This window comes from Haliotis rubra, unplaced genomic scaffold, assembly GCF_003918875.1.
Source record: "Haliotis rubra isolate DU_JTF1 unplaced genomic scaffold, ASM391887v1 Scf269, whole genome shotgun sequence".
NCBI classification, from domain to species: Eukaryota; Metazoa; Mollusca; class Gastropoda; order Lepetellida; family Haliotidae; genus Haliotis; species Haliotis rubra.
Window position 1 is genome coordinate 1,282,895 of NW_025766769.1, and position 21,843 is coordinate 1,304,737.

The following is a 21,843-nucleotide window of genomic DNA, read 5'->3' on the forward strand; positions in this document are numbered from 1 at the left end:
TAGATTTAAATATCGATCCTGTGCGCTGACTCTTTACCAATATTATATGAGCGTGTATATGTATTAAACTACATTTGGATGGTTTTAAAAACACTTTAATTTAAAGTGTTTTACAATCCAAACGTAAGTTTTTCTCTTTGCATGCACATGCGACAGGTAACACTTGAAACTTTTATTGACATTCTGGTTTATCTGCTGCAATATGCATGGATGGAGTGCTTCCCCCGAAGAGAAGTGAATATTGAAAATTGGTTCAACAGCAATGTGTCTTGCCGAAACTGCACACACCAAAACTTCACAACGTCAATCGCATGTCGACACGCTTGATTGAATACAAGGTATATCAAGAGTAACGTCCCTTTGTTGGAATTTCCCAACATCGTCACACTGGCTGATATTGTGAGGAGCTGCAGGGCTGATAGTCGCTTTTGTTTCAGCTTCCTGGTTCGTGCTCTCAGACTTGTACAGCCCAGATTTAATTCGCAGAAACACATATTACTTCCCAGTTGAGACTTTCGACGAGCAAGTTAGTTAACACGCTAGGACAAGGGACGAACCGCTCTCGGTGCCTGTGAACGTGATCTGTCGTGACAACAACAAAATGAAGCTTGTTGTTATTTTTGTTGTGCTGTTTGTGGGTCTTGGTGCATCTACTTCTCCGGGTTTCAAAGCAAGAATAACCCAGAGTGGCCTTAATTATGGTGAGTATTATTGACGTTGGCTTTTGTTTTCCACCAGTTGGATTTGCTGGGGATATGAGATCGGTTTTATCACGAATAGGACATTCTATATAGTTACTACGGGTTATTGCTACTGAAGCTGGCAAGTGTCCAAGACTCAAGGGACTAATTTATTGTTAGTTAAGAAGCACCTGTTGAAACTAAATTGTACAGGGATCAGCAATTAGGTTCAAGGGAAAGTGTGTTTGTGTCCTACTTGTATCAATAGAAGCCTGCCGTTTTCAATTCGGACGGAATACATGGTATACAATCAACGGAAAGATTTCCGAGCGTAACCCCGTTGTATTTATCATTCTATGCCTAAGAATAGATGATTTCTATAGAAACCCTACCTTAACCCTAACCCTAAACCTAACATAATGCTAAATCTAAACCCAAACCTAAACACTAGAAATAATCATAATAAATAGAATACATTTCAAGGGTTGGTTACGGGCGGAACACTTATACAATCAACTTTGGTTGTCTGAAGTCGGGAATGAGACAACAGACGTTCCAACTATGAAACTAAGAGTAATACCAAATAGTTATATCTTCGTTTGGAAAGACTTCCGCCCGTATCCCCCCTTAAATTTCATCCTTGTCAAATCATATCACCTGCTAAGGATGAGTTTTAAAATGTTTCTTTAATTGTATCAGAACATACTGAAAGACATATTCAACTTCTAAAAATGCCATTCAAAGACATTTTTTTTTATCATTAAAATCTAGAGGGGATACGGGCGGAAGTCTTACCGCGGGGAATTTTCAGTCTCAGAATTGTAAGACTAACATATTGGTGAGAAAGTAGGTGATGGACTCCTGTTGCAGTTATGGTGATCAATACGGTATTGTATTCTGGAGGTGGGTGGCTACTGTGGAGCATGTACCGTAGATACACTTAGTTTACTTTGTTGTTTAACGCCCCACTCAGCAATATTTCACGTATCTTGCAGCGGTCTGTAGATCAAGCAGTGTGGACTAGACAATCCAGTGAGTGGCATGAGCAGTGTATGAAATAAGCCAAAAACACAGCCAGACATCCGGGCTGGTAACTTCAAAATGTTACCAGCCCCAAATGAATTTAACCAGACCAGACAATACAAAAAATAAAAAGAATGTTTTTAGTTACCATGTGAATAGTTTAATGAACCTAAGACGTGTATTTACTCCGCACATCGATTGGTGTCTCTGTTTGAGTATGTCAACGCAGTGCTTTGAGCTTGCGATACGATAGTTCAATGTTCAAACAGCAATTGTCAAGTCTAAATGTAATGCTCAGTTTAACAAATATATTTTAAGATATGATGAATCTAAATTTTTTACCAGACCATGGGGCTGGCTAACTGTATATTTAGTCCGTCCGTCAGAAATCTAGCCTGTCTCGGGCGGGACGGGACTTATAGGACAAGGGACGGGACTTATTTCCTACACTACATGATGGGCATTAATGATATGCATACAACAGGAAAGACAACTCTTTATGGATAATTAATACAATAGCGATGTTGTATTACTTATAAGTTCATGGATAATCATCTCCTTTATTATATAATAGCGATGTTGTATTACTTACAAGTTCATGGATAATCATCTCCTTTATTATATAATAGCGATGTTGTTTTACTTACAAGTTCATGGGTAATCATCTCCTTTATTATATAATAGCGATGTTGTATTACTTACAAGTTCATGGATAATCATCTCCTTTATTATAATAATAGTGATGTTGTATTACTTACAAGTTCATGGATAATCATCTCCTTTATTATATAATAGTGATGTTGTATTACTTACAAGTTCATGGATAATCATCTCCTTTATTATATAATAGTGATGTTGTATTACTTACAAGTTCATGGATAATCATCTCCTTTATTATATAATAGTGATGTTGTATTACTTACAAGTTCATGGATAATCATCTCCTTTATTATATAATAGTGATGTTGTATTACTTACAAGTTCATGGATAATCATCTCCTTTATTATATAATAGTGATGTTGTATTACTTACAAGTTCATGGATAATCATCTCCTTTATTATATAATAGTGATGTTGTATTACTTACAAGTTCATGGATAATCATCTCCTTTATTATATAATAGTGATGTTGTATTACTTACAAGTTCATGGATAATCATCTCCTTTATTGTATGATAGTGACGTTGTATTACTTACAAGTTCATGGATGATCAACGTCTTTATTTTCACAATAGCGACATTTTGGTGTAGATTATTAACCTGTTTTCAAGCATATTGGGGAATGATGGGTATCATAAACAAAAGTGAAATTAGTGACATGTTTTCAAAGACAAAGTTTACAACCGATAAAATGCCTGCACCACTGTGGCCAGACACGGCAACAACAGGGAATTTGGCACTGCCTATATTGCAATGTGCTATAATTGCATGATTTGTGGATGAGTTTCTTATAGAGCAACTTTAAGAAAATACCCATGCCCCGGGTTTAAGTGGATTTTGTGTTTGGCACTGTGATGTCAGCTTGGTAGTACCTGCAAAAGTCGGGGAGAACTGAGCAAGTGTGCTGGATCGCTGGAATTAGGTGATTGAGATGAATGAAACTGGTAATACAGAAAAAATATATCGCTAACATGCTGCATGGTGATGTACAACCATAACATATTACTTGGTGGTGATGTACAACCATAACATACTACTTGGTGGTGATGTACAACCATAACATATTACTTGGTGGTGATGTACAACAATAACATGCTGCATGGTGGTGACATACAACAATAACATGCTACATGGTGGTGACGTACAACAATAACATGCTGCATGGTGGTGACGTACAACAATAACATGCTGCATGGTGGTGACGTACAACAATAACATGCTGCATGGTGGTGATGTACAACAATAACATGCTGCATGGTGGTGACATACAACAATAACATGCTACATGGTGGTGACGTACAACAATAACATGCTGCATGGTGGTGACGTACAACAATAACATGCTACATGGTGGTGACGTACAACAATAACATGCTGCATGGTGGTGATGTAGAACAATAACATGCTGCATGGTGGTGACGTACAACAATAACATGCTGCATGGTGGTGACGTACAACAATAACATGCTACATGGTGGTGATGTACAACAATAACATGCTACATGGTGGTGACGTACAACAATAACATGCTGCATGGTGGTGATGTACAACAATAACATGCTGCATGGTGGTGATGTACAACAATAACATGCTGCATGGTGGTGGCGATACTACAATAACATGCATGGTGGTGATAGAACAATAACATGCTGCATGGTGGTGACGTACTACAATAACATGCTGCATGGTGGTGATATACAACAATAACATGCTGCATGGTGGTGACGTACAACAATAACATGCTGCATGGTGGTGACATACAACAATAACATGCTACATGGTGGTGACGTACTACAATAACATGCTGCACAATACAACAATGCTGCATGGTGGTGATGTACAACAATAACATGCTGCATGGTGGTGACGTACTACAATAACATGCTGCATGGTGGTGACGTACAACAATAACATGCTGCATGGTGGTGATATACAACAATAACATGCTACATGGTGGTGATGTACAACAATAACATGCTGCATGGTGGTGACGTACTACAATAACATGCTGCATGGTGGTGACGTACAACAATAACATGCTGCATGGTGGTGATATACAACAATAACATGCTACATGGGGTGGCGATACTACAATAACATGCTGCATGGTGGTGATATACAACAATAACATGCTGCATGGTGGTGATGTACAACAATAACATGCTGCATGGTGGTGACGTACTACAATAACATGCTGCATGGTGGTGATATACAACAATAACATGCTGCATGGTGGTGACGATACAACAATAACATGCTGCATGGTGGTGACATACAACAATAACATGCTACATAGTGGTGGCGATGCAACAATAACATGCTGCATGGTGGTCATGTACAACAATAACATGCATGGTGGTGGCGATACAACCAATAACATACTACATGGTGGTGATCTACAACAATAACATGCTGCATGGTGGTGACGTACTACACTACAATAACATGCTATGGTGGTACAACCATAACATACTACATGGTGGTGATATACAACAATAACATGCTACATGGTGGTGACATACAACAATAACATGCTACATGGTGGTGATATACAACAATAACATGCTACATGGTGGTGATATACAACAATAACATGCTACATAGTGGTGATATACAACAATAACATGCTACATGGTGGTGATATACAACAATAACATGCTACATGGTGGTGACATACAACAATAACATGCTACATGGTGGTGACATACAACAATAACATGCTACATGGTGGTGACAGTACAACAATAACATGCTGCATGGTGGTGATATACAACAATAACATGCTACATAGTGGTGACATACAACAATAACATGCTACATGGTGGTGACATACAACAATAACATGCTACATGGTGGTGACATACAACAATAACATGCTACATGGTGGTGATATACAACAATAACATGCTACATGGTGGTGATGTACAACAATAACATGCTACATGGTGGTGATGTACAACAATAACATGCTACATGGTGGTGACGTACAACAATAACATGCTGCATGGTGGTGATATACAACAATAACATGCTACATGGTGGTGATATACAACAATAACATGCTACATGGTGGTGATATACAACAATAACATGCTACATGGTGGTGATATACAACAATAACATGCTACATGGTGGTGATATATACAACAATAACATGCCACATGGTGGTGATATACAACAATAACATGCTACATGGTGGTGATATACAACAATAACATGCTGACCATGGTGGTGATACATACAACAATAACATGCTACATGGTGGTGATATACAACAATAACATGCTACATGGTGGTGATGTACACCAATAACATGCTACATGGTGGTGATATACAACAATAACATGCTACATGGTGGTGATATACAACAATAACATGCTACATGGTGGTGATATACAATACAATAACATGCTACATGGTGGTGACATCGGTGGTGATATACAACAATAACAACATGCTGAATAACACAGCAATGCTACATGGTGGTGATATACAACAATAACATGCTACATGGTGGTGATATACAACAATAACATGCTACATGGTGGTGATATACAACAATAACATGCTACATGGTGGTGATATACAACAATAACATGCTACATAGTGGTGATATACAACAATAACATGCTACATGGTGGTGATATACAACAATAACATGTTACATAGTGGTGATATACACCTATAACATGTTACATAGTGATGATATACAACAATAACATGCTACATAGTGGTGATATACAACAATAACATGCTACATAGTGGTGATATACAACAATAACATGTTACATAGTGGTGATATACAACAATAACATGCTACATAGTGGTGATATACAACAATAACATGTTACATGGTGGTGATATACAACAATAACATGTTACATAGTGGTGATATACAACAATAACATGCTACATGGTGGTGATATACAACAATAACATGTTACATAGTGGTGATATACAACAATAACATGCTACATAGTGGTGATATACACCTATAACATGCTACATAGTGGTGATATACAACAATAACATGCTACATAGTGGTGATATACAACAATAACATGCTACATGGTGGTGATATACAACAATAACATGCTACATGGTGGTGATATACAACAATAACATGCTACATGGTGGTGATATACAACAATAACATGTTACATGGTGGTGACATACAACAATAACATGTTACATAGTGGTGATATACACCTATAACATGTTACATAGTGGTGATATACAACAATAACATGTTACATAGTGGTGATATACAACAATAACATGCTACATAGTGGTGATATACAACAATAACATGCTACATAGTGGTGATATACAACAATAACATGCTACATAGTGGTGATATACACCTATAACATGTTACATAGTGATGATATACAACAATAACATGCTACATAGTGGTGATATACACCTATAACATGCTACATAGTGGTGATATACACCTATAACATGCTACATAGTGGTGATATATACAGCTATAACATGTTACATAGTGGTGATATACACCTATAACATGCTACATAGTGGTGATATACACCTATAACATGCTACATAGTGGTGATATACACCTATAACATGCTACATAGTGGTGATATACACCTATAACATGCTACATAGTGGTGATATACAACAATAACATGCTACATAGTGGTGACATACAAGAACGTACGGCAAGAAGATCCATCCACTCACAACTTTCTTCTATTTTCAGCAAACAAAATGGCTATGTTGGCCTTATCCCAGTCCATCAAGAAACTCCATATCCCAGACCAGTCCGGCAAATCTGGAAAAGTGTCCTACGATATAACTGGGTGAGGATCCTTCAGTTATCTATTTGCCAGAATTAGCCTAGCCACACACTTACCATAGATACTGTGACCCCCACCTGACCAGAATGAATTAATCACCCTACCTCCTGTACACACACAGGCTCTCTAGATAGATCTGAGTGTGTACAGAAGGTAGTTGGTGGCTCTCTAGATCTGAGTGTGTACAGAAGGTAGTTGGTGGCTCTCTAGATCTGAGTGTGTACAGAAGGTACTTGGTGGCTCTCTAGATCTGAGTGTGTACAGAAGGTAGTTGGTGGCTCTCTAGATCTGAGTGTGTACAGAAGGTAGTTGGTGGCTCTCTAGATCTGAGTGTGTACAGAAGGTAGTTGGTGGCTCTCTAGATGTGAGTGTGTACAGAAGGTAGTTAGTGGCTCTCTAGATGTGAGTGTGTACAGAAGGTAGTTGGTGGCTCTCTACATGTGAGTGTGTACAGAAGGTAGTTGGTGGCTCTCTAGATCTGAGTGTGTACAGAAGGTAGTTGGTGGCTCTCTAGATCTGAGTGTGTACAGAAGGTAGTTGGTGGCTCTCTAGATGTGAGTGTGTACAGAAGGTAGTTGGTGGCACTCTAGATCTGAGTGTGTACAGAAGGTAGTTGGTGGCTCTCTCTAGATGTGAGTGTGTACAGAAGGTAGTTGGTGGCTCTCTAGATCTGAGTGTGTACAGAAGGTAGTTAGTGGCTCTCTAGATGTGAGTGTGTACAGAAGGTAGTTGGTGGCTCTCTAGATGTGAGTGTGTACAGAAGGTAGTTGGTGGCTCTCTAGATCTGAGTGTGTACAGAAGGTAGTTGGTGGCTCTCTAGATCTGAGTGTGTACACAGAAGGTAGTTGGTGGCTCTCTAGATCTGAGTGTGTACAGAAGGTAGTTGGTGGCTCTCTAGATCTGAGTGTGTACAGAAGGTAGTTGGTGGCTCTCTAGATCTGAGTGTGTACAGAAGGTAGTTGGTGGCTCTCTAGATCTGAGTGTGTACAGAAGGTAGTTGGTGGCTCTCTAGATGTGAGTGTGTACAGAAGGTAGTTGGTGGCTCTCTAGATCTGAGTGTGTACAGAAGGTAGTTAGTGGCTCTCTAGATGTGAGTGTGTACAGAAGGTAGTTGGTGGCTCTCTAGGATCTGAGTGTGTACAGAAGGTAGTTGGTGGCTCTCTAGATCTGAGTGTGTACAGAAGGTAGTTGGTGGCTCTCTGGATTTGAGTGTGTACAGAAGGTAGCTGGTGGCTCTCTAGATCTGAGAGTGTACAGAAGGTAGCTGGTGACTCTCTAGATCTGAGTGTGTACAGAAGGTAGTTGGTGGTAATCTAGATCTGAGTGTGTACAGAAGGTAGTTGGTGGCTCTCTAGATGTGAGTGTGTACAGAAGGTAGTTGGTGGCTCTCTAGATCTGAGTGTGTACAGAAGGTAGTTGGTGGCTCTCTAGATGTGAGTGTGTACATAAGGTAGTTGGTGGCTCTCTAGATGTGAGTGAGTACAGAAGGTAGTTGGTGGCTCTCTAGATCTGAGTGTGTACAGAAGGTAGTTAGTGGCTCTCTAGATGTGAGTGTGTACATAAGGTAGTTGGTGGCACTCTAGATCTGAGTGTGTACAGAAGGTAGCTGGTGGCTCTCTAGATCTGAGTGTGTACAGAAGGTAGTTGGTGGCACTCTAGATCTGAGTGTGTACAGAAGGTAGCTGGTGGCTCTCTAGATCTGAGCGTGTACAGAAGGTGGTTGGTGGCACTCTAGATCTGAGTGTGTACAGAAGGTAGTTTGTGGCACTCTAGATCTGAGTGTGTACAGAAGGTAGCTGGTGGTACTCTAGATCTGAGTGTACAAGAGTTAGTTGGTGGCAATCTACATCTGGGTGTACAGGTGGTAGCTGGTGGCACTCTTGATCTGAGCGTGTACAGAATGTGGTTGGTGGCTCTCTAGATCTGAGTGTGTACAGAAGGTAGTTGGTGGCACTCTAGATCTGAGTGTGTACAGAAGGTAGCTGGTGGCTCTCTAGATCTGAGTGTACAGAAGGTAGCTGGTGGTACTCTAGATCTGAGTGTACAAGAGTTAGTTGGTGGCAATCTACATCTGGGTGTACAGGAGGTAGCTGGTGGCACTCTAGATCTGAGCGTGTACAGAAGGTAGCTGGTGGCTCTCTAGATCTGAGTGTACAGAAGGTAGTTGGTGGCACTCTAGATCTGAGTGTACAGGAGGTAGTTGGTGGCACTCTAGATCTGAGTGTACAGAGAGGTAGCTGGTGGCACTCTAGATCTGGAGTGTACAGAGAGGTAGTTGGTGGCTCTCTAGATCTGAGTGTACAGAAGGTAGTTGGTGGCTCTCTAGATCTGAGTGTACAGAAGGTAGTTGGTGGCTCTCTAGATCTGAGTGTACAGAAGGTAGTTGGTGGCACTCTAGATCTGAGTGTACAAGAGGTAGTTGGTGGCTCTCTAGATCTGAGTGTACAGAAGGTAGTTGGTGGCTCTCTAGATCTGAGTGTACAGAAGGTAGTTGGTGGCTCTCTAGATCTGAGTGTGTACAGAAGGTAGTTGGTGGCTCTCTAGATCTGAGTGTACAGAAGGTAGCTGGTGGCACTCTAGATCTGAGTGTACAGAAGGTAGCTGGTGGCACTCTAGATCTGAGAGTGTACAGAAAGGTAGTTGGTGGCTCTCTAGATCTGAGTGTACAGAAGGTAGTTGGTGGCTCTCTAGATCTGAGTGTACAGAGGTAGCTGGTGGCTCTCTAGATCTGGAGTGTACAGAAGGTAGCTGGTGGCACTCTAGATCTGAGAGTGTACAGAAGGTAGCTGGTGGCACTCTAGATCTGAGAGTGTACAGAGGAGGTAGCTGGTGGCTCTCTAGATCTGAGTGTACAGAAGGTAGCTGGTGGCACTCTAGATCTGAGTGTACAGAAGGTAGTTGGTGGCACTCTAGATCTGAGTGTACAGAAGGTAGTTGGTGGCACTCTAGATCTGAGTGTACAGAAGGTAGCTGGTGGCTCTCTAGATCTGGAGTGTACAGAAGGTAGCTGGTGGCACTCTAGATCTGGAGTGTACAGAAGGTAGTTGGTGGCACTCTAGATCTGAGTGTACAAGAGGTAGCTGGTGGCTCTCTAGATCTGAGTGTACAGAAGGTAGTTGGTGGCACTCTAGATCTGAGTGTACAAGAGGTAGTTGGTGGCTCTCTAGATCTGAGTGTACAGAAGGTAGCTGGTGGCTCTCTAGATCTGAGTGTACAGAAGGTAGTTGGTGGCACTCTAGATCTGAGTGTACAGAAGGTAGTTGGTGGCTCTCTAGATCTGAGTGTACAGAAGGTAGTTGGTGGCACTCTAGATCTGAGTGTACAGAAGGTAGTTGGTGGCTCTCTAGATCTGAGTGTACAGAAGGTAGTTGGTGGCACTCTAGATCTGAGTGTACAGAAGGTAGTTGGTGGCACTCTAGATCTGGAGTGTACAGAAGGTAGTTGGTGGCTCTCTAGATCTGAGTGGAGGTAGCTGGTGGCACACTAGATCTGAGTGTACAGAAGGTAGTTGGTGGCACTCTAGATCTGAGTGTACAGAAGGTAGTTGGTGGCACTCTAGATCTGAGTGTACAGGAGGTAGCTGGTGGCACACTGTAGATCTGAGTGTACAGAAGGTAGTTGGTGGCACTCTAGATCTGAGTGTACACAGATAAGGCACACTAGATCTGGAGTGTACAGAAGGTAGTTGGTAGCTCTCTAGATCTGAGTGTACAGAGAGGTAGTTGGTGGCACTCTAGATCTGGAGTGTACAGAAGGTAGTTGGTGGCTCTCTAGATCTGAGTGTACAGAAGGTAGCTGGTGGCACTCTAGATCTGAGTGTACAGAAGGTAGTTGGTGGCACTCTAGATCTGAGTGTACAGAAGGTAGCTGGTGGCTCTCTAGATCTGAGTGTACAGAAGGTAGTTGGTGGCTCTGTAGATCTGAGTGTACAGAAGGTATCTGGTGGCACACTAGATCTGAGTGTACAGAAGGTAGTTGGTAGCTCTCTAGATCTGAGTGTACAAGAGTTAGTTGATTGCACTCTAGATCTTCTTATAGGAGATAAGAGATTGTTTGGAGTTCCATACCCTGTAAGATTGTAAGAGAACAGATTGAAGAACACAGATTATGTTTTCCACAGTGCTGATAAACAAAGAATCATAATCACCATCCCTCCCTCTTTGCTCCATATTTACATTGATTTGTTTGAAAGTTTTACAGGTCACTCTATGTACCAAATGTAAATGTATTACAATTCTTTTAGTCATTGGGGGATGTATTTTCAAAATCAGATGAATGAAAATTGACTAAACATGATATGATCACAAAATGTTCCTCAGTCTTCATCCCAGTCTCTGTTTCTGACTTTGTTGTAGAATGACAATTTCCAGCTTCACGTCTCCACGCAGCTCAATGTTGCCGCAGAAAGGGGCGGGCATCAAGTGGAACGCCGCTGGGGCAGACTTGGCCATGCACGGAAACGTCCACTACAAGTACAAGCAAGGATGGTAGGGTGCCTGAGAAGATTTGCAAGAATGGACATGTGGTTGACATGAGTAGATGGGGGTTGACATGAGTAGATGGGGGTTGACATGAGTAGATGTGAGTTGATATGAGTAGATGTGGGTTGACATGAGTAGTATGAGCTGATATGAGTAGATGTGGGTTGACATGGGTAGATGTGAGTTGATATGAGTAGATATGGGTTGACATGAGTAGATGTGAGTTGATATGAGTAGATGTGAGTTGATATGAGTAGATGTGGGTTGACATGAGTAGATGTGGGTTGACATGAGTAGATGTGGGTTGACATGAGTAGATGTGGGTTGACATGAGTAGATGTGAGTTGATATGAGTAGATGTGGGTTGACATGAGTAGATGTGGGTTGACATGAGTAGATGTGAGTTGACATGAGTAGATGTGGGTTGACATGAGTACATGTGGTTGACATGAGAACATGTGAGTTGATATGAGTACATGTGGGTTGCCTGAGAAGATTTGCAGTTGCCTGAGAAGATTTGCAGGAGTGGACATGTGGTTGACCTGAGTAGATGTGGTTGACCTGAGTAGGTGGGTTGACCTGGGTAGATGTGGGTTGACCTGGGTAGATGTGGGTTGACCTGAGTAGATGTGGGTTGACATGAGTAGATGTGGTTGACAAGAGTAGATGTGGGTTGCCATGGTTGACATGAGTAGATGTGGTTGACATGAGCAGATGTGGGTTGACATGGGTAAATGTTGGTTGACATGAGAAGATATGAGTTGATATGAGTAGATGTGGGTTGACATAAGTAGATGTGGGTTGACATAAGTAGACATGGGTTGAGTGATGTGGGGTTGACATGTGGGTTGACCTGAGTAGATGTGGGATTGACAGATGTGGAGTTAGTAGATGTGGGTTGACATGAGTAGATGTGGGTTGACATGAGAGTAGATGATGGGTTGACATGAGTAGATGTGGAGTTGACATGGGACTGAAAGAGTTGACATGATGAGTAGATGTGGGTTGACATGAGTAGATGTGGGTTGATATGAGTAGATGTGGGTTGACAATGAGTAGATGTGGAGTTGATATGAGTAGATGGGTTATGATGTGGAGTTGACATGAGTAGATGTGGGATTAGAATAGGTTGACATGAGTAGATGTTGACAAGAGTAGATGTGGGTTGACAGTAGATGAGTAGATGTGTGGTTGACTGAGTAATGGAAAGTGATGGGTTGACATGAGTAGATGTGGTTGGATGAGTAATGGAGTTGATGTAAAATGGACATGGGTAGATGTGGGCAAGACCAGGTGAGGCTGGAAGGATAAGAAGATGGATGACCTAGTAGGGTTGACACAGAGTAGAGGTGGGTTGACATGAGTAGATGGGTTGACCTGAGTAGATGGCCGGACCGAGAGCAGATGGGGTTGACAAGAGTAGATGTAAAGTTGACAATAGTAGATGTGGGGTTGACATGAGAAGGCTTGAGAGTTGCAGAGGCATTGGGTTGACAAGAGTAGATGTAGTTGACAAGAGCAGATTTGGGTGACAGTTGGAGTAGATGTAGGGCTTGACATGTGGGAGTTGACATGAGTTTGATGGGCTGATTGATATGAGTAGATGTGGTTGATGGAATTGATTTGAGGCTATAGATGTATGGCTGACATAAAAGGAGTAGATGCTGGGTTGAGTAAGTATAGAGTAGATGTGTTTGGCATGAGTAGATGTGAAGCTGACCTGAAGTAGATGGCTGACCTGAGTAGATGTGGTTGACAAGGAGTAGATGTGGGTTGACCTGAAATGGATGGGTGAGCATGCTGGTAGATGTGTGATTGACAAGTAGATATGGGCTGGATAAGAGTAGATGTGGGACAGATGAGTAGATGTGGCTACCATGAGTAGATGTGGGTTGACCTGAGTAGATAGGTGGGTTGACATGGAAAGTTGATGGGCAGACATGTGGGTTGACATGCCAGTTGATGTGGGTTGACCTGGGTTAGGCTGGGCTGGACTTGGGAGTAGACTGGGACCTATGACCTAAGTATGGGTAGATGGGGCTGACCTGATTAGATGTGAATTGGAAGATGAGCTAGATTGGTTGATTGGATGTGGGCTGACTGGAAAGATGAGGGACTGACTAGTAGATGTGGGTTGACCTGATTAGATGTGGGATTGACATGAGTAGACTGAGTTGTAGCTTGAGTAGATGTGTGGAGTTGACCTGAGTATGATATGGGCATGATAAGCTTGGATGTAAGTTGAGATAAGTTTATCCGTGAGTATATGGGTAGAAATGGACAGAGTGCTAGAATGGAGGAGGTAGGGTGGAATGAGTAGAGGTGGGTTGATGCTAGATGTGGGTTTTGACATGAGTTGCCAACAGCAGACATCAGTTCACATTTGTGAAATCTGCGGGTTTACATGGACAGGACAGTAAGCGAAGATTCACCAATATTAACATGTCTTTTGTTCACTAGCCAAATGTTTTTATGATGAATGTTTATGTTTGATTTCAGGATCAAGATTTCAGACCATGTCAGTTTTTTGATGCATCAGTGAAGCATCAGCTTCAGCCGGACTATCAAACTTGGTATGTTCTGTGTCTTTCATGCCCATTTCTGGAGCTGTTCCTTTTGTATGCCATGAGGATGAATGTTGGAAGCGACAACACTTCCATTGCTTACAGGTGATGCTGGGTAAAACCCAAGCTGTCCGGGTAGTAGCTGGTTCAGTGGAATTGGGGCATAGAAGATCCACTTCCATGGTGGCTTCCTGGCTTTTATAGCCTCTTCAGTGGCTCTCATCGTAGGAAGAAGGCCAAGGACCTTCTCCGAGTCAGAGTCAGTCCAAACTGAGCCAACATTTTCGCTTAAATCAAATAATCGCGAATACAACTTTGATGAAGTCTCTGAGTGTTGGGTCATGTTTCCCTGTGTTCCTGCAACACGCTGGTAAGTCGGGGGGTACCAAATATATGTCTCAACTGCAGCTGTGATCCTTTAACTCCAGCATTTATGTTACTAGTTATTAAGAATAATTATTGTACATAATCAACTGTCTAAAACTATCAGATTTTGTGTCACTGCATATTTTCAAAGTTGTGTGTGTTCCTGCATAATGCTTGAAGATGTGTACCCTTTCGATTACTGCTGCCATCAACACTGATGCCAACAAACAACTACAAAAGCTCTCCCAGTAAGTATGACTTATCTCTCTCCTTCCTCGTGTTCCAACCAGCTAATTTCTATATGTTGATATATTTACACAAAGCAAAAAGTATGGGAACACTCTAAAATTTGATAGTCATATATAAACCTAAACGCTATTCATTGAGTTTGAGTGAAATGAAATATTGTGCTTTAAAAACAGCAAAATACAAGGGTACATGGAAACACACATGCACCATGTTTGATTCAAACAGCCAAAAACAGCCAAGTGCATGTGGAAGACAGATGTCCCATGCGGCTTGTTGCAACTGGGCACTGGCAGTTGTGAATCTGTTCCGAAGGGCTTGGGCTGATGTCATCCTTTTGTTTTCAGTGACAGTCTCGGTGCTGAAGACGTTCTTGCTGGACTACAGCCTCATCTCAAACCCGACCTTCGACACCAAGTTCATGGAGACCATGCTGAAGGTCAGCTGCCCTATGTGTTCAAGGCTGCTTTTAACATGTCCTTATCTGTGCCCGTGACACGTAACATGTCCTTATCTGTGCCCGTGTCACGTAACATGTCCTTATCTGTGCCCGTGTCACGTAACATATCTGTGGACACGAAAGTTGCATATCGTGACGTAACTGATGACATTTATAGTTAATAACCTGTGTGTGATAACATCATGGCCAATGATGGGGTAGCCTAGCAGTAACATCATAGTCAATGATGGGGTAGCCTAGCAGTAACATCGTGGCTGGGGTAACCTAGCAGTAACATCATGGTCAATGATGGGGTAGCCTAGCAGTAACATCATAGTCAATGATGGGGTAGCCTAGCAGTAACATCATGGCAAATGATGGGGTAGCCTAGCGGTAACATCATGGTCAATGTTGGGGTAGCATCAGCAGTAACATCATGGTCAATGTCTGGGTAGCCTAGGGTAGTAACATCATGGTCAATGTTGGGGTAGCCTAGCAGTAACATCATGGCCAATGATGGGGTAGCCTAGCAGTAACATCATGGTCAATGATGGGGTAGCCTAGCAGTAACATCATGGTCAATGATGGGGTAGCCTAGCAGTAACATCATGGCCAATGATGGGGTAGCCTAGTAGTAACATCATAGCCAATGTTGGGGTAGCCTAGCAGTAACATCATGGCCAATGTTGGGGTAGCCTAGCAGTAACATCATGGTCAATGTTGGGGTAGCCTAGCAGTAACATCATGGCCAATGATGGGGTAGCCTAGCAGTAACATCATGGCCAATGATGGGGTAGCCTAGCAGTAACATCATGGTCAATGTTGGGGTAGCCTAGCAGTAACATCATGGTCAATGATGGGGTAGCCTAGCAGTAACATCATGGTCAATGATGGGGTAGCCTAGCAGTAACATCATGGTCAATGATGGGTAGCCTAGCAGTAACATCATGGCCAATGATGGGGTAGCCTAGCAGTAACATCATGGTCAATGATGGGGTAGCCTAGTAGTAACATCATGGTCAATGATGAGGTAGCCTAGCAGTAACATCATGGCCAATGTTGGGGTAGCCTAGCAGTAACATCATGGCCAATGATGGGGTAGCCTAGCAGTAACATCATGGCCAATGATGGGGTAGCCTAGCAGTAACATCATGGTCAATGATGGGGTAGCCTAGTAGTAACATCATGGTCAATGATGGGGTAGCCTAGTAGTAACATCATGGCCAATGATGGGGTAGCCTAGCAGTAACATCATGGCCAATGATGGGGTAGCCTAGCAGTAACATCATGGCCAATGATGTAGTAACCCTAGCAGTAACATCATGGTCAATGATGGGGTAGCCTAGTAGTAACATCATGGCCAATGATTGGGTAGCCTAGCAGTAACATCATGGCGAATGATGGGTAGCAGTAACATCCTAGCAGTAACATCATGGTCAATGATAGGGTAACCTAGCAGTAACATCATGGTCAATGATGGGGTAGCCTAGCAGTAACATCATGGCCAATGATGGGGTAGCCTAGTAGTAACATCATGGCCAATGATGGGGTAGCCTAGTAGTAACATCATGGCCAATGATGGGGTAGCCTAGTAGTAACATCATGGTCAATGATGGGGTAGCCTAGCAGTAACATCATGGTCAATGATGGGGTAGCCTAGTAGTAACATCATGGTCAATGATGGGGTAGCCTAGCAGTAACATCATGGTCAATGATGGGGTAGCCTAGCAGTAACATCATGGCCAATGATGGGGTAGCCTAGTAGTAACATCATGGTCAATGATGGGGTAGCCTAGCAGTAACATCATGGTCAATGATGGGGTAGCCTAGCAGTAAACATCATAGGTAACAATGATGGGGTAACCTAGTAGTAACATCATGGCCAATGATGGGGTAGCCAATGTTGGGGTAGCAGTAACATCATGGCCAATGATGGGGTAACCTAGCAGTAACATCATGGTCAATGATGGGGTAGTAGCCTAGCAGTAACATCATGGCCAATGATGGGGTAGCCTAGCAGTAACATCATGGTCAATGATGGGGTAGCCTAGTAGTAACATCATGGTCAATGATGGGGTAGCCTAGTAGTAACATCATGGCCAATGATGGGGTAGCCTAGCAGTAACATCATGGCCAATGATGGGGTAGCCTAGCAGTAACATCATGGTCAATGATGGGGTAGCCTAGTAGTAACATCAATGATGGGGCCAATGATGGGGTAGCCTAGTAGTAACATCACAATGCTGGGGTAGCCTAGTAGTAACATCATGGCCAATGATGGGGTAGCCTAGTAGTAACATCATGGCCAATGATGGGGTAGCCTAGTAGTAACATCATGGCCAATGATGGGGTAGCCTAGCAGTAACATCATGGCCAATGATGGGGTAACCTAGCAGTAACATCATGGCCAATGATGGGGTAGCCTAGCAGTAACATCATGGTCAATGATGGGGTAGCCTAGCAGTAACATCATGGTCAATGATGGGGTAGCCTAGCAGTAACATCATGGTCAATGATGGGAGTAGCCTAATGTAGTAACATCATGGCCAATGATGGGGTAACCTAGCAGTAACATCATGGTCAATGATGGGGTAACCTAGCAGTAACATCATGGTCAATGATGGGGTAACCTAGCAGTAACATCATGGCCAATGATGGGGTAGCCTAGCAGTAACATCATGGTCAATGATGGGGTAGCCTAGCAGTAACATCATGGTCAATGATGGGGTAGCCTAGCAGTAACATCATGGTCAATGATGGGGTAACCTAGCAGTAACATCATGGTCAGTGATGGGGTAGCCTAGCAGTAACATCATGGCCAATGATGGGGTAACCTAGCAGTAACATCATGGTCAATGATGGGGTAACCTAGCAGTAACATCATGGCCAATGATGGGGTAACCTAGCAGTAACATCATGGTCAATGATGGGGTAGCCTAGCAGTAACATCATGGTCAATGATGGGGTAGCCTAGCAGTAACATCATGGTCAATGATGGGAGTAGCCCTAGCAGTAACATCATGGCCAATGATGGGGTAGCCTAGCAGTAACATCATGGTCAATGATGGGGTAACCTAGTAGTAACATCATGGTCAATGATGGGGTAACCTAGCAGTAACATCATGGCCAATGATGGGGTAACCTAGCAGTAACATCATGGTCAATGATGGGGTAGCCTAGCAGTAACATCATGGTCAATGATGGGGTAGCCTAAGTAGTAACATCATGGTCAAAGATGGGGTAGCCTAGCAGTAACATCATGGTCAATGATGGGGTAGCCTAGCAGTAACATCATGGTCAATGATGGGGTAACCTAGCAGTAACATCATGGCCAATGATGGGGAAGCCTAGCAGTAACATCATGGTCAATGATGGGGTAGCAGTAACATCAGCAGTAACATCATGGTCAATGATGGGGTAACCTAGCAGTAACATCATGGCCAATGATGGGGTAGCCTAGCAGTAACATCATGGCCAATGATGGGGTAGCCTAGCAGTAACATCATGGCCAATGATGGGGTAGCCTAGCAGTAACATCATGGTCAATGATGGGGTAGCCTCGTGCAGTAACATCATGGCCAATGATGGGGTAGCCTAGCAGTAACATCATGGTCAATGATGGGGTAGCCCAGTAAGTATGGCATCATGGACATCATGGCCAATGATGGGGTAACCTAGCAGTAATCATCATGGCAGGGGTAGCCTAGCAGTAACATCATGGCAGGGGTAGCCTAGCAGTAACATCATGGCAGGGGTTATCCTAGCAGTAACATCATGGCAGGGGTAGCCTAGCAGTAACATCATGGCAGGGGTAGCCTAGCAGTAACATCATGGCAGGGGTAGCCTAGCAGTAACATCATGGCAGGGGTAGCCTAGCAGTAGCAGACAGTAAATACTCAAACCAGGTGATACACACGTGGACAGCTGAAGTATGTATGTACACTCTTGGGAATGATCCACCACCATCTCTGTGGTACATGTCGGAGGAAATATGAACTTTTTATACACTGCACAGTCAAAACGACATGTCATATCCACCATCCCTCTCAGACTGAGTGTGTTTCAGGGAGAAGTTTACTGGAAGGGAGGAAAGGAGGAATGTCCATTCAGCCCGACCCCCCTGCCGACCACAACCGACACCTCCCGCATGCTGTACCTGTGGGTGTCAGACTTCATGGGCAACTCTCTGGCTTATGCTGGCTTCAAGCACGGCTTCCTCCAGCATAATCTGACTGCCAAGGATGTACGTAGAACCCATGTTGCACTTCTAGAAATTTTAATTGGCAGCTTTATTTGTTTCTCAGTTTAGACGTCTAACTTGTTTTCATGTAAAGTTGTGATTAATAAACCAAAACTGAATTTAAATTGAAAAGTGTATCATTTTGATTTGAAACTCTTAAGTAACCAATCGGGATAAAGCTAAGTAGCAATATAATTATTTCATGTTAAGTACAAATAATGTTTCCTGTTTCAGCTTCCACCCGGTAACAGGTCAATCTTTAACACAACTTGCACATACAAGTGCATTGGCTTTTTCATTCCACAGGTAACTACAATCAGTGTGCCCAAAACCAATTGCCCGCTAGCCCATGGCAAGTGAAATATCAGAGCTAAACATTCTGAAATGTCTGCAGTCCTACTAATTTATGAACACCACTGCAACAAAATACAAAAGTTTCTGTTGATCAAATATAAAGAATTAAATCATATCTAACATACTGACACAATTCCAGTCACTCTGTACTGCGTGTCAGATGCACCAATCTCTCTGGTATCAGATCAGCAAGACTCCAACCCCTGTAAATCTCTCTGTAACATGTATGCACTGTTGGTCTCAGATCAGCAAGACCCCAATCACTCTGTATTGTTTGGTGTTTTGTGTCAAGGAAATTTGGGATCAGCTAAAAAGTTGATTAGTTTCATGATGAAAGATAAACCTCTAGTGAGTAGAACAATTTTACAAATTGGATAGTGTTTTGTGTCAAGGAAATTTGGGATCAGCTAAAAGTTGATTAGTTTCATGATGAAAGATAAACCTCTAGTGAGTAGAACAATTTTACAAATTGGATAGTGATTTGTGTCAAGGAAATTTGGGATCAGCTAAAAGTTGATTAGTTTCATGATGAAAGATAAACCTCTAGTGAGTAGAACAATTTGTGTAGGTTGTTAAATGTTGAAATTAAGTTGTTTTAGTGCCAGGATGAAAGATACACAGTAATATTGAAACCCAGTCTTAGGACCCTAATGTTCATAATGTATATTAATGATATTGTAGATGATATTGCTAGTAATATTAGGCGACACGTCTCTATCGTTATAATTGATGATCCAGACATAGCTGCAGACTGTTTTAAATAATGACTTATTAGGAATTTCAAATTGGGCCAAAGAATGGAAGGTTTCATTCAATCCTAACAAAAACAAAATCAATACAGTTCAGTAGAAAACTAAATAGAAGCATTGAGCCTGATCTTACAATGAGCGGTGTGATAACCAAGGCGTAGATAATCATAAGCATCTTGACCCTTCAAAATAATTGTTATTGGGATATTCACATAAACTCTATGAAACGAAAGTTAGCCCACTGATTAAATGCTCAAGAAGCTTTGAAATATTGATTATAGCGTAAAAAGTTTAGAAATTATCTACAAATCTTTCATCTTACCGGCTGACATATGCCAGATCATTTCTACCTTGATACAATAAAACTGGAAATCCCCTAAGTTGAGGAAATTCAAAATATTGTTGATACTTTATCCCGATTCAAAAACTTCGATATTAAGACAATATAACAAAACTATTATTTTGATCTAAACTGATTTGATTTGAATGCTGATAGGTTTGATAGACATCATCGACAGCCCTAACACTGTACTATGGGTATCAACACTGTACTATGTACATTGAATGTTAAACAATTAATTGTTAATGTTCATCAATTAATCATGATGACAACTTATTGTTAATCCTTATTAAAATCTTGATGATGACAAATGATGATATCAACCTTCATTAAAAATCATTCTCTCAGTCTTATAGCTGTGTGTTGTTATGTCTCTTAAGTGGGTTAGTCCATTGTATGGAATAGGTAACAGGCAGGGGATTAACAGTGCAACAAGACCGTAAACTATGTTGTTGTAAGCTGTAGGTAGTGGCATGTAGGGGTAATGGGGGTTACCTCTGTAATATCACTGTCAACAGTCAAGTGACGATGAGGATGCACGCCACTGCACCTCCCAACATCACCATCACTGGCGGCCTCATCAACATGAACTTCAGTGGGAACGTTGACCTCTACGCCAAGACTCCAAGTGGAAAGACTCCCTTCCTGCTTACCATCTCTGTTGTAAGTACAGTTAGGTCTGTGCATTGCTTACCATCTCCGCTGTACATATAGTTAGGTCTGTGCATTGCTTGCTTGCTTGTTGTCAAAAACAACACTTCACAGTATTCCAGATAAATGACAACTTGGAATTAGTAGATGTGGACTGAACAATCTGGTGATTGATGGAGCCGTATTCCTCCCTGATGGATGATACACTTTCTACCTGGGACCTGAG

At 42.2% G+C, this 21,843-nt stretch overlaps 1 protein-coding gene across 1 annotated transcript in view; it reads left to right on the forward strand.

Annotated features, from left to right (window-relative positions):
• Positions 1 to 381: 381 nt before the first annotated feature.
• Positions 382 to 21,843, forward strand: part of LOC124280492 (bactericidal permeability-increasing protein-like) — a 32,035-nt gene continuing 10,573 nt past the window's right edge. Inside the window, exons 1-12 of the mRNA XM_046716430.1 lie at positions 382 to 701; positions 7,091 to 7,190; positions 11,543 to 11,674; positions 14,168 to 14,186; positions 14,375 to 14,495; positions 14,778 to 14,846; positions 15,192 to 15,283; positions 19,350 to 19,526; positions 19,758 to 19,829; positions 20,062 to 20,071; positions 20,128 to 20,137; positions 21,482 to 21,629. Of these exons, the coding sequence (XP_046572386.1) occupies positions 602 to 701; positions 7,091 to 7,190; positions 11,543 to 11,674; positions 14,168 to 14,186; positions 14,375 to 14,495; positions 14,778 to 14,846; positions 15,192 to 15,283; positions 19,350 to 19,526; positions 19,758 to 19,829; positions 20,062 to 20,071; positions 20,128 to 20,137; positions 21,482 to 21,629 (1,050 nt within the window). The 5' untranslated portion in view covers positions 382 to 601. The remainder of the gene's footprint in view (positions 702 to 7,090; positions 7,191 to 11,542; positions 11,675 to 14,167; positions 14,187 to 14,374; positions 14,496 to 14,777; positions 14,847 to 15,191; positions 15,284 to 19,349; positions 19,527 to 19,757; positions 19,830 to 20,061; positions 20,072 to 20,127; positions 20,138 to 21,481; positions 21,630 to 21,843) is intronic.